This window comes from Euleptes europaea, chromosome 2 (assembly GCF_029931775.1).
Source record: "Euleptes europaea isolate rEulEur1 chromosome 2, rEulEur1.hap1, whole genome shotgun sequence".
Classification (NCBI taxonomy): domain Eukaryota; kingdom Metazoa; phylum Chordata; class Lepidosauria; order Squamata; family Sphaerodactylidae; genus Euleptes; species Euleptes europaea.
In genome coordinates this window covers 77,475,617-77,488,877 of record NC_079313.1, presented here as the reverse complement: position 1 = coordinate 77,488,877, position 13,261 = coordinate 77,475,617, and the positions used below count along the sequence as shown (strand labels likewise).

General features: G+C 41.0%; 1 protein-coding gene across 2 annotated transcripts in view; it reads right to left on the bottom strand.

Moving 5' to 3' along the window:
* The window catches only part of TESK2 (testis associated actin remodelling kinase 2), a 64,528-nt gene that overhangs the window by 8,928 nt on the left and 42,339 nt on the right, over positions 1–13,261 (bottom strand). For both annotated transcript variants that reach the window (XM_056845216.1, XM_056845217.1), the window contains 3 exons: positions 6,288–6,370; positions 3,533–3,608; positions 1,251–1,334 (listed from right to left, as the gene is read on the bottom strand). In XM_056845216.1, the coding sequence (XP_056701194.1) occupies positions 1,251–1,334; positions 3,533–3,608; positions 6,288–6,370 (243 nt within the window). The remainder of the gene's footprint in view (positions 1–1,250; positions 1,335–3,532; positions 3,609–6,287; positions 6,371–13,261) is intronic.

Genomic DNA, 13,261 nt, shown 5'->3' with positions numbered 1-13,261 from the left:
TAGAATTATCACATAAAAATATAAAAGGGATACTGCCATTACACAGCCTAAGCGATTTCCCTTTTGCTACCCATGGTAGGAAGGAGGGAGGGAAAGAAATTGTGATGCAGCAATACAGAATACTCCTGCTGTGCTGGCATTCAGCTGTGCAGCAGCATGGAGAGAACATGCCTTTGTGCCTGTGCCGGGATATACATATAGATGACTCAAGTTTTAGGAAGCACGGTGCCAACCCATAGTTGTTTTCAAATAGTTCTCTTTTTTACTTATGCAGAGTTAAAATGAGATGCCCTCCAAAAGATTACAGTTTCAGTGCGACTGTATGTAGAGGTCCAAGGCTTCAGTCTGCTAATACAGTCCCAATATATTGGCGTGTATAGCTATGCCTAATTGGTGTGAGATGAATGTACAGGAAATGCTGCTCACATGACCAGTTCTCTTAACTGCAGTGTTTGGCTATAACCAGTTTAAAATGTGGAAATAAACTGCATAGCCACTTTATGGTGAAACAGGAAACCCTTGACTTGCATCATGATCCATCTATGAACATAATTTTAAAATAACTTTGCCTTGAACCAGTTATGAAATCATCCGTTCCCTTAAAGATAGTTTTAAGATGTCTCCAAGAATACCTGCCTCCCAGTTCAGAAAAGTATATGTTTTACACTTCCACCAGGAGAAAAAATTCATATTGGTACTAGGAAGATTATATAAAAGCAGAAATCTCTCAAATGAGACCTAACTTCAAGCCATTTGTTAAAAATCAAACAAGTTTGGCCTACATTTTCCATCTTAAATAGAGAGGTTGTTGTTGATCTAACATGGAGACCAACACAGATATGCAAAACAGCTGTACCCTGAATACCCAAGAGAAGGAACATTTGGGGTTTGGGATAAAGAGCTGCCTCATCAGTTTCAGAATGTAGTTGCCTTGGAAGGAAAAAGCAATCCTTTATCAGACTCTGTACTTTCACTGAACAGGGTTGCAGTAGTAACCTGCTCCATATGGTGCCAGTCAGATACCAATCCACAAGCTCTTGACTAGTGTAACACTCACCTGCAAATTGTAACTGTGCACTTTAAAAAAGGAGGGGGAAATAACTGCTACTTCTTGCTTGTAGCAATAGCAGAGAATGGACACTTTATTAGAGGCCTTATATTCATCATGTGTTCAGCAAAAGTGGAAATTACTAATGACCCAGTGAAACTCTCGAGCATTCATCCCTTGCCAGTCCTTTTCGACTGCTCACCTCTGTGCGAGGGAGATAGTCTGGATCTGCTTGGATCCTGGCTATAATCTCACAAAGAATGATCCCATACGAGAACACATCCGCCTGAAGAGGGGTGAGAAGGAAAGAAAAGATGACCACAGTTTAATTATAGGAACTCCTCAGCTGCCTTATCTGCCATTGTTTCCTCCTCGTTCCACAAAATAATCCTCTTTTGTCATAGCTCTCTGGCATTTAAAGTTCTAATCACCCACCGTCTGCCAGTGTTCTAGAGCTCAGGCAAATTCAAACCCAGACCTGGAAAATAGCTGTCCAGCATCCTCTTTTCCCAAAGCAGCCACATGACAGCACACTCATAGGATGGTTATCTTAAGTAATGTTTCATAGCAGTACATTTGTCCTATGCCTCTTTCACCCTCCATTCCCCTCAAACTCAGGAAAATATTGTATTGCAAATTAGGAAAGCACTTGTCTGAAGGAGTCTAAAGGAGTAATTCATCAAATGGCAAATATCAGATTTATCTAGGGCTGGAGAAAAACACTACTTCACAAAGGATGGGCAAGTTTCAAAGCATACAGCTGCTCAAATCAAGTCAACAAACCTATCTACATAGGTATATTGTATACCTATAAGTATATTGTACTTATCACCAGCATATGAACTGCCATTAAAAAAAGGAGATAGGTTCACAGCCTCTGTGGGATCGAGGTACCATCTTGCTAGGTGCAATGAAATGAAATAAAATCACTGTACAGATTAGTAAAGAGAAGATGGAGCTCAATGGGTCATAGTATGGTATTAGACTAAACACACCTCCAATAAAACAAATATGAATCTGGGTGTTACTTTTGGATTTAGAAAAAAGCTGCACATTCAGCGGCTAAAATTAAGTTGTTTTTTTTAAAAAAAAGATCTTCAAAGTATCCTCTGGACCAAGACATGAAGTATGTTTTGGAAGGGCGATATAGAAATCTAGTAAATGAATGAATGAATGAATTTTGATACTGGCTTTCCTTAAAGGAGTTCAGTAACATTCAATTCCCTCGCCCCATTTTATCCTCACATTGACCATGTGAGGTAGGTGAGGAGTATGACTACCAGTGAGCTTCATAGTAGAGTGGGGATTTAAACTTGTATCTCTCCCCAGCCTGATGCCAACTACAAACCACAGTGGCTTTCACGTGAAGCAGCATACAAAAACTAATTTTGAAGAAACAAATGCATTCAGAACGAATGCCTTACAAGACTTTCAGAGGCTTCAAAACATTTTTGTTTCTACTGGAATTCAGAGGTTTTGTTACTAAAAGAATAGAAGGTCATTGGATTTTTAGATATGCTAATTTTTCTTGCTTAGATGAAAGCATCAGCATATGCTCAAGTGCATGGATTTATCATGCACATGAAACTGCTGGGAGAGGTCATTAGGTGGTTAGTGGTACAGAGTCACTAGCACTACAGTGATATCCATTCTCTCTCTTTTTCAACCGATCCCACAGAGGTCGTGAACCTGCTTAACCAGCTCCTGGAATCAGCAACAGGCTCCATGAAGGTGAACATATTCAAGCTGAACCTAAACAAGACAGAGGTGCTATAGCTGGGAGAGCCATTTGATCTGGGAAGTTTTCCAAATCTTCAGATATGTGGCTGCACACTTGTTGACTAGGATTAGTTAATATATTGCACCAGTTTTAATTCAAAATTTCTAGCTCCCAATTTGTTTCTGGTCCCAATTCAAAGGGCTGGTTATGACTTTCAAAGCCCTACTCTGTGTCTTGCTAACTCCTAATGTTCAGCAGGCAAGTTCACAGGAAACGGATTTGTCAGCGGCCCCATCAAAAATTCTCTCCTGTAGGATGCATATCACATTGGTACCATGTCATTTAACTGATATCACTAGTAAACTATAGAATTCTGGAATCACATTCAGAAAAGAGAAAGATCCCGCCATTTTTTTAAAAAAATAGTATAATTTCAGCTAATCTCTGATGAACAGCAGAGAAGCTTTTTTATATATATAAATATTTTTATTGGTTTTTAATAATAAATGGGATACAGAAGGAAAGAAGGGCAAGGGAATAAAAAAAGAAAGGGAAAAATATATATAGATAAATAAATATATAGATATTATACAACATTAGTATATCTAATACCACCCCCTTATAGGGTGTCATAATACATTAACTTATTAATAGGTTGTGTTCGATAACAGCAGAGAAGCTTTAAAGCTACCCTGCATGAACAAATCCCCAGGGCAACAGTTAGACCATATTTAATAATTGATTTTTGTTTAAAGCATACCAACCTTTTCGTTGTAAGGCTCATCTCTCAGCACTTCAGGCGCCATCCAGTAAGGAGAGCCCACCACAGGCAGCTTCTCACTTCATACATTTAAGGGGTGGGTGGTTAGATGCAGGCGAATAAAAAATAAAAGGAAAAGATTTAATAAGCATTTTACAAATAACTTCACCATGGGACAGAGTGTAAGCTGTTCTCCTGCCATTCATATCAACTCCATTCTTTCAGAGAACAGAAAGAGCTGGAGAAGATAGGGATGACATCCAAAGCAGGCAGGTTGCTGCAATTGTCTTTATTTCTCCACAAAACAGCTCAAAGCTATTTACAAGTATGCACAGGGCATAACAATAAAATCACAGCATACATAAATATAAATACAACAACAATTTAAACTTCACAAAGATCCTGGTGCAATTATTTCACAAAGATGAGCCCCACCTAGAACCAACGCTCTCAGGACAATCTTCTACCTAAGCATCTATTACTTCTTTCATCGCATCCTTCCTTCAAGGAGCACATAGTGGAATACATATTTCTATGCTCCCAATTTTATCCTCACAACAAATTTCAGGTAGATTAGGAAAAGGGAGTGCAGCCCAATATCCTACTGAGCCTCATGGCAGCATGGAGGTGTGAACTCAGGTCTCCCCATCCAGCACATCAGCCATTACACCACACAGGCTCTCTTTGTCACTGTTTTACACATTTCTCCACAGACAATTCTGAAAAGAATTCTTCCTAGGGAGCATGACATAAGGCTTTCTGGAAATCATTAAAAAATTATCTTTCAAATTCTCCATTTGCAAGTTGCGTTTAGCATATGACAAATCTCTGACTTGATTCAAGTCTATACACATGAAACTATCTTATCCTGAATCAGACCATTGGTCCATCAAGGTCAATATTGTCTACTCAGACTGGTAGTGGTTCTCCAGGGTCTCAGGTGGAGGACTTTTACATCATCTACTACCTGCTCCTTTTAACTGGATGTCAGGGATTGAACCTGGGACCTTCTACATGCCAAGCAGATGCACTACAACTTATCCATAGTCTCTCCCCATTTTGTAGTTCATTTCTACTTCAGTTATGAACCGAGCTGTTCTACTTCAGTGCAGTTATGGGTTGATTGAGACTATAATGGAAAAAGAGCTAATGACAACTATACTGATTTTCAGACAAATTTGGGGCATGTTCGTGATCTAAATTTCAATAGTAATTCTAATAGTAATTGCATTTTTACAGCACCCCAACAGTACATACTCAAAGTAGTTTATGTAATACAGTAAAACAGGTTAGAAATAGCTTTTTTTAAAATGTGAAAACTGGATGGTAGCGAGAAGATTTTCAGCACAGGGAGCAATTCACAGCAATATCTAGAGAGAGAGCCTTCTACAGTCAAGAAACTGTTATCCATCAATATTCCTTTGCAGCTAAAGAAAGATATACCTGAGCACACAGAGTACGTTCCTTTAGACCAGGGGTGGGGAACCTTTTTCCTGGCAAGGGCCATTTGCACATTTATAACATCATTCAGGGGCCATACCAGGTGTAGATCTCCCGGTGGGGGGGGGAGGCTAGGGTTGCCAGGTCTCCGGCCACCACCTGGAGGTTGGCAACCCCAGGGGAGGCCACCCAGAGAAGGCCTGGGGGGATCCCCTGCTTCTCCCCACTCCCAGGCGGGAGGGCAGCCAGCGGTGGGCCCGAGCAAACGAGGTGCCAGGGGGGTGCAGCCCACAGTCAATCGGCAAGGGAGAAAGGAAGGAAAACAAAGAAAGAGGAAAAGGGAGAGAGGGAGAAATGGAAAGAGGGGGAGAAAGAAAAGGATGGAGGGAGGCAGACAAAGAAAGAGAGGGAGAGAGAAAAGCCCCTCACACATACCCGTCAGGCCCACGCAGTCTGGCCCCAGGTCCCCCAAAGCCCGATCGGCTCCTGCGTGCATGCTCTGCCACTGGGAGCCGCAGGCCTCTTTCCCCCCACTCCCTCTTGCTGCTCAACAGCCGACAGGCAGCAAGAGGGGCTTACAGTGTGCCCCGGCGTTCCTGCATGCTGCGGCTATAGGGGGCAGCCTTGGGGGAAGTGTCCCCCCCTCCTCTTGCTGACTAACAGCCGTCAGTCGGCGAGAGGAGGTCCAAAGGGCGCCGCAGCGCCCCTGCAAGCCGTGGCCTCAGGAACACCCTCAGGGAGGGCCGCTCTGTGCCGCTTCTCCGCAGCGGGGCCCCGGAGCTCCCGAGGGCCACAAAAAATGTCCTCGGGGGCCGCATACGGCCCCCGGGCCTGAGGTTCCCCATCCCTGCTTTAGACACTGCGAATCAGCAGATGGCTGCCAGTTCAGACTACCTTTCTTTTTAGAAGCTAACCCAGCCATGCCACTATGTCTGTGTTTTACGACCCACCCACATAAAATCCTAACATACATCATTCATCCAAATACATTTTACAGTTCAAGGGTTAGAATCAGAGTAGATTATACACAGGATGTTGTCTTGGCCCATATTTTCATTGAAGAACAAACTTATTTCAGATGCAGTAGTTCTTTGGTCAACCCCCATGAATAAGATTCTGAGAATCCTCTGCAGATTTAGTGTAATTAGAGTTGAGGCTTGATATTTGTTAACTCAGTGGAAATAATCAGGATTCCTCTCCCCCCACTCCCAAGTTCAGTGCCACATCTCAAAGCATTTATCCATGCTTCATAACTATTTGGCTTATGACTGCAACAAAGAGACTAGAATTTCTAGAGCTAATCACACTTAATCACTTACCTGTAGTCGGGGATTTTCTCCGCTAAACCAAAGTCACCAACTACACCAGAATATCCATTCTCATCATGCTTGATTAAACAATTCTGAATTAAAGAAGAGGAGAATTATTAATGTTGCCCATGTTTTAAAAAAGTCACCTTTCCACCTGCATAGGTGATGCATCTTATCCAAGATAACATCAGTCTTTCTGTGCTGTCGGTCATTAAGTTAAGTTCATCAGATCTGACTGGGCAAGAAAATTTCCTTCCTAATCCTAATTACAATGTAGTTACCTGAACAATTACCCACAAGCAGAGATTGTTTTGGAATGCTAAAGAGGCTGACAATGCAATATTAAAGCAGAGTTACATCCTTTGAGGACCATCAACTTTAATGGATGTAGAAACGTTCAGCTCTGCTTAGGATGGCACTGCACTGGCACAACTGGATGAGATGTGGGAGATCTGTGACGGGATTTCCTATCATCTTTAATTTTATTTAAAAGCAGCAGGCATTTGAGTGAGCAGGCACACAATTTGGATCGGAGTTGTGATGCTAGGCCAGGCTGTTTTAAAATAAAATTACAGATAATGGGAGATCCTATTCAGTAACTTATTTCCAAATTATTTATTTATATGATTTCTAACCTGCCCTCCTTGGCCAAGGCCAGGCTCAGGGCAGGTAACAACATTAAAATCAACACATAAACCATAATACATACATACACACATACATATATATAAATATATATTTCAAATGAAACATCTCAAAATATTAAAAACGAAGGAGGAGGAGTAGGAGTTGGTTTTTATATGCCAACTTTATCACTTAAGGAAGAATCAAACTGGCTTATAATCACCTTCCCTTCCCCTCCCCACAACAGACACCCTGTGAGGTAGGTGGGGCTGAGAGAGTATGACTAGCCCAAGGTCACCCAGCTGGCTTCATGTGTAGGAGTGGGGAACCAACCCTGTCACCAGATTAGCATCTGCCGCTCATGTGGAGGAGTGGGGAATCAAACCCAGTTTTCCAGATTAGAGTCCACCGCTCTTAACTACTATACCACAATAATCCTTGATAACATCATCATAAGCAGTAGAAAAGACCAAGAGTCCAGTAGCACCTTAAGGACTAACAAAATTTTGGGCAGGGTATAAGCTTTTGTGAGCCGCAGCTCACTTCTTCAGCTCATAACCTGCCAGAAATTTTGTTAGTCTTTAAGGTGCTACTGGACGTCCTCTTGCTCTTTTCTACTGCTAGTGACAGACTAACACAACTACCCATCGTGAACATTATCATAATTCATACAATTGGGCTGCAATCTAGACAGGGGAAGCAGCTTCTCCATTTTTCTTAGGAATCCTAAAGGCCTTTGTCACAAGATATTTGTCTGGTAGAGATTACCAACCCAACCAATATGATTTACAAACAGTTCTTAGAAGAAATAAAGAAAATCTGTAAAGCCCCACTGAAATAGGATTTTGGGCTGCCACAGGAAAGGCGAGACAGGAAAACTGTACTCCACAAGTGGAAGTACTTGGACTCATGGAAATACTAGTCAGGATTAAACACAATGAAATGATGAGTGTATTTTTTGTGCTCAAAGAACAATGGTAAGCATGTGTTAGCAAAAGGCAATGGTGACTCTCTGGCACTCTGCAATATCAGAAGAACTTCAGCTACTTTAGATATTGGAAGGGGAGCAGGGGAGAGGATATTTATCAAAGCTTTAATGCACATTTCTCATTAATCTACATACAGATGATTGTTAGATTCCTAGGTTCTGGGTATTATTTGTTTTAACTTGAATCAACTATAACATACACGGTTCACACTGGGATTTATAAATTTACACAAGGTTAACTGAATCAAGCCAACCCAATACACACTAAAGCTGCTCATTTATGGTCTTTGTTATCTCTAGTCAAAGAATGCATTCATTCAGCTCGCTTGTGGTTAAATATTTGTTCACTGCAAAATGCAGCTAAACCCTAGAGGGATAACATTAATCATACTGCAATGCTAAAAGTCAGCACACTTGGAGCAGAAGTGAGCAACAGACATTTTATAAGGCAAGGGTTTTCTCCCTCATATTTGGTACTGTCAAATGGCCATTTTTTTCCAAGCTCTGAAGTTTGGAGAAGCACCCTTTCTTTATAGTATATTTAAAAACAGCCATCTCGCTGATAATTTATACTATACATTTCTTCATATTACTTCGCTTGCTTTCCTGTATCAGCACATTTAGACCATAGCTTAATTTACAAACGCTGCAACAGAAACAAATCCAGATTAAGAACTGAAAATCATTCCCTCCCGCAACTTCTACTTCCTAACACAAAAGACCAATCAATTAAGTCACAACATAAATATTTGTTCCATATATTCAGTGTTCTATACAACTCTTGGGGGTGTTTGAAGTACAAAAGCTACTCTTCTGCAAGTTCTAGTTTCAATGGAACCAGGGCGAAGCTGCCCTGCAGAATTATCTGGTAGCAGTCCCTCCCCACTTCATTTACTGCCAAGCTAGTGCCAGCTGCCAGAGAGCACAATGGTCCTATCTGCACTACAATCCCTCTGCATTGCTTGTAGCACTAATCTTCTGCAATTAGCTGAAAGCAAAATTATAACTGTGGTTCTGCAAGTATTAATATAGTACTATGCTCCCGCATAATCCTATGATGCTCATCCCTACAGGCAAGACCCTGAATATGATTATTAAGAAGTAAGCCCTATTCATTTTTATGACGGACTCCCTAGGAAGCGTGTTTAGGATTTCCACCTTGCTGTTCCTGGTCTTCATACATCATCTCTAAGTGTTTTTATATAAGGTAAGCAAATTTATAGTTAACAATTAGTTAACTACCTATAGTTAATTAGCTATGAGCTAGGTTTTTTTTTTTTTTTTTTGCTTAAATTCAAGATCCTTGGGGCTACCTTGCAATGCACTGTAGGAAATAATTTTCACATAATCTGTTGAGTACCGCCAGGTGGTTAAAGTGTAGCCTGTTCAAATATTTTCAAAAATGTTACTGGTGCTCTGGCAAGACTAACACTGTCTTGCCAGAGCACCAGTAATTATTTATTTGTGTTATTAATATGATACTGACCAGGCCTCCACAGAAGATCCTTAGGAAGCTCTCTAATTTTTGATAGCACAAAACACAAACCAATCTGCTTGGTGACCAATGGTGATATTTGCTCTGGACATCTGCTGTCTCTTGAACACAGTTCTTTAGAATCAATTTTAATTTCAACATTTAGTTTGAAATTTAGGATCCAATAAAAAAAAAATTATTCAGTACTGGACAAGGAAAAGTATCTGAAGACACAGAGTTTGTCCTGCCTGCTTGCACCCTCCAACGAATATTAACATGATAGGAATTAATCCTAGGTGACAACACATTTCAAAGAGCTCAACGCTGCACTAATGGACCACTTCATTTTACAAATCTGAGACGTAGACTGGACTACGACTTGGCCAGGGAGCATCATGAGCAATAGGAAATCTGAATCTAGGTTCTTACATCAAAACAGAACACCCTACCACTACATTGCCCCAACTCCAAAGTAACATAGGAACCAAAGTCAACCATTGGTTTATCTAACCTAGCAGGTTTATCTAGCCTAGTAGTACTCCCTAGTCTGATATACAGTGATTCTCCAAGATCTTACACAAAGTTCTTCCTGGCTAAAGATATTTTATTTACTTCATTTAACAAGATTTTTACCGGTTCTTGTAGGTTATCCGGGCTGCGTGACCGTGGTCTTGGTATTTTTTTTCCTGACATTTCGCCAGCAGCTGTGGCAGGCATCTTCAGAGGAGTAACACTGAAGGACAGTGTCTCTTCAGTATTACTCCTCTGAAGATGCCTGCCACAGCTGCTGGTGAAACGTCAGGAAAGAAAATACCAAGACCACGGTCACACAGCCCGGATAACCTACAAGAACCAATGAACTCAAACAGCGAAAGCCTTCGACAAAATTTTTACCCTTCCTTTCTGTCCTTATAGGACCACCAAGGAAGCTAACCAATTAAAACATACAAATTAAAATCTCATCTTAAAAGCCATTAAAACCAACACACAAATATCATTAAATCAATTTAAAACCAAAGCTTAAAATAAATACAAAAGTTAAAAACAACAGTTAAAACATTTCAAAGGAAGGAGGAGATATGGGACCTTCTGCATGCAAACCATTCAATCTACAACTGAGCCCTTCCTTACGAAGACTGAAATGCTGCACTGCTTACATGAGATGCAATGCAACAGTACATGAATTTTTTTGTCCTCCCCCTTTCTACATCTGAAGGTTTACCAGACAAAGCTATGGCTTAAACTGAATAGGCTTATCTTTGCCAACAATCCTATAAAGAGACTCAAAGTAATGCTTTACTCTGCTCTGGTTAGACCACATCTAGAGTATTGTGTTCAGTTTTGGGCGCCACAATTTAAAGAGGATGTAAACAAGCTGGAAAGTGTCCAGAGGACGGCAACGAAGATGGTGAGGGGTCTGGAGACCGTCCTATGAGGAAAGGTTGAAGGAGCTCAGGATGTTTAGCCTGGTGAGGAGATGATTGAGAGGTGATATGATAACCATCTTCAAGTACTTGAAGGACTGTCATACAGAAGATGGTCCATTGTTTTCTGTTGCCACAGAAGGTTGGATCAGAATCAACGGGTTGAAATTTAAAAAGAGTTTTCAGCTAAACATTAGGAAGAACTTCCTGACAGTTAGATCAGTTCCTCAGTGGAACGGGCTTCCTCAGGAGGTGGTGACTCTCCTTCTTTGGAGGCTTTAAAGCAGAGACTAGATGGACATCTGACAGCAATGCCGATTCTGTGAACTTAGGCAGATTATGAGAGGGAGGGCAGGAAGGTTTGTGTCAGTGCTTGGTTCTCATGGCCCTTTCTCACATGCCCAGGGTAATGACGATTGCCACTTTGGGGTCTGGAAGCAATTTCCCTCCAGGCCAGGCATCCTGGAGGTTTTTGTTTTTGCAATCTTCTGGGCATGGAGTAGGGGTCACTGGGGGCGGGGAGGTAGTTGTGAATTTCCTGCATTGTGCAGGGGGCTGGACTAGATGACCATGGAGACCCTTCCAATTCTATGATTCTAAAGGGTTAAGAAGTGTTTATGCATAAACAGATGTGAGAGCACATAAATTTCCTTGTGTGTGTTGGAAGAGCTTAACATCTGCTTTGCACTGTGTAATCCTACTAAGGAAGTGCAGCATTTACTTTTCCTCCTCTTCCATAAAGAACAGATATCCACTAGCTATAGCTTTTTCTGGCTTTCAATCCCCTTTGATTTTCAGTATGTTATCAGCAGGCAAATTCCTCTGAGGGATTCCCTTATATACAGACATGTTACTAAAGTTCCATTCACGTCAGTTAAAATACCAAACAGCCAACCTGGAAATTATCAATTTCAACATATTTTGTCATAATCATTGGCAGTAATGGATGAGATGGGAAAAGGCAAGTCCACAATCCCTACAATTTAAACCATAAAAGTATTTTGCAGCAATACTATGAAGTAAAAATTATCTCCTAACACCAAGAGATGTGGGGTGGAAAAATTTTCAGTGCTTTATTTTTCTGTGGGATTTCTTTATTTCTGAAGATTCATTGATTGACAATGGATGGATGCTATCGCCAATAAAATATTAGGCAAGGTTGGCAGTTTCAAAATTGTAATTAAGGCTTTCAGGTGATCATCCCCAGGAATTCTGAGAGACTGTACACATACATTGGTTCTTGTAGGTTATCCGGGCTGTGTAACCATCGTCTTGGTATTTTCTTTCCTGACGTTTTGCCCGCAGCTGTGGCAGGCATCTTCAGAGGAGTAACACTGAAGGACATTGTCTCTCAGTGTCAAGTGTGTAGGAAGAGTAATATATAGTCAGAAGGGGGTTGGGTTTGAGCTGAGTCATTGTCCTGCAAGGTATTAAGGGTAATGTGCAAATCATTGTCCTGCTAGTATCAAGATAATGTGCTAATGAGGGTGTGGTATGTTAATGTGGAACATTAGCACATTATCTTGATACTTACAGGACAATGATTTGCACATTACCCTTAATACTTTGCAGGACAATGACTAAGCTCAAACCCAACCCCCTTCTGACTATTTATTACTCTTCCTACACACTTGACACTGAGAGACACTGTCCTTCAGTGTTACTCCTCTGAAGATGCCTGCCACAGCTGAAGGTGAAACGTCAGGAAAGAAAATACCAAGACCACGGTTACACAGCCCGGATAACCTACAAGAACCAATGAACTCTGACCTTCGACAATATTTTGTACACATACAGTTTATTGATTTGTAAACTGAGGATGGGGGTATAAAACCAGAAATACATATAATAATCCAAATTTTAAAAAACCAAAGTATGATGTGCACATCAAATAAAAACCAAAGCTAAAATTGTTATGTCTCTTCTCACAAGACAGAATAGGTACTATAATCACCAGTCTGATATGGAAGTAATGAGTAATGCAGGTGGATGAGGATCTCCAGTGTTTGCTAGGCCTCCAGGGCATTTGGTAGACAGCCACTGTGTGAAACAGGATGTTGGACTAGATAGACCACTATCAAATCAAAAGCATTTATTGCGGTCAAAAGACCAGATCAACACAAACTTTAAAACTCTACAACATTCAGTTTTCCCCATATAAAATGTACAAATCCACTATTATTTAAAATTCACGCACTTCTTAACAAACAGATATTAATTCTAAAAGAACTGCCTATTAAGACCATAAGGCCCTATCCTGCTCAGGGGTAAAAGTGTGACTCAATTGGCCTTTCTGATGATACACCCGTCTGCAAGTCCTGGCAGCACGACAGACCACTAGGCTGCTATAGCGGGGGCCCTCTTATGTTCTTATGCAAGGCACACTGGGGGCATGAAGAATAGCTTGACAATATGCTTTACTGCAAGCAGCTCAGACATAGGGCTTCTTCTGCAATGCTGTCTAATGTATTGC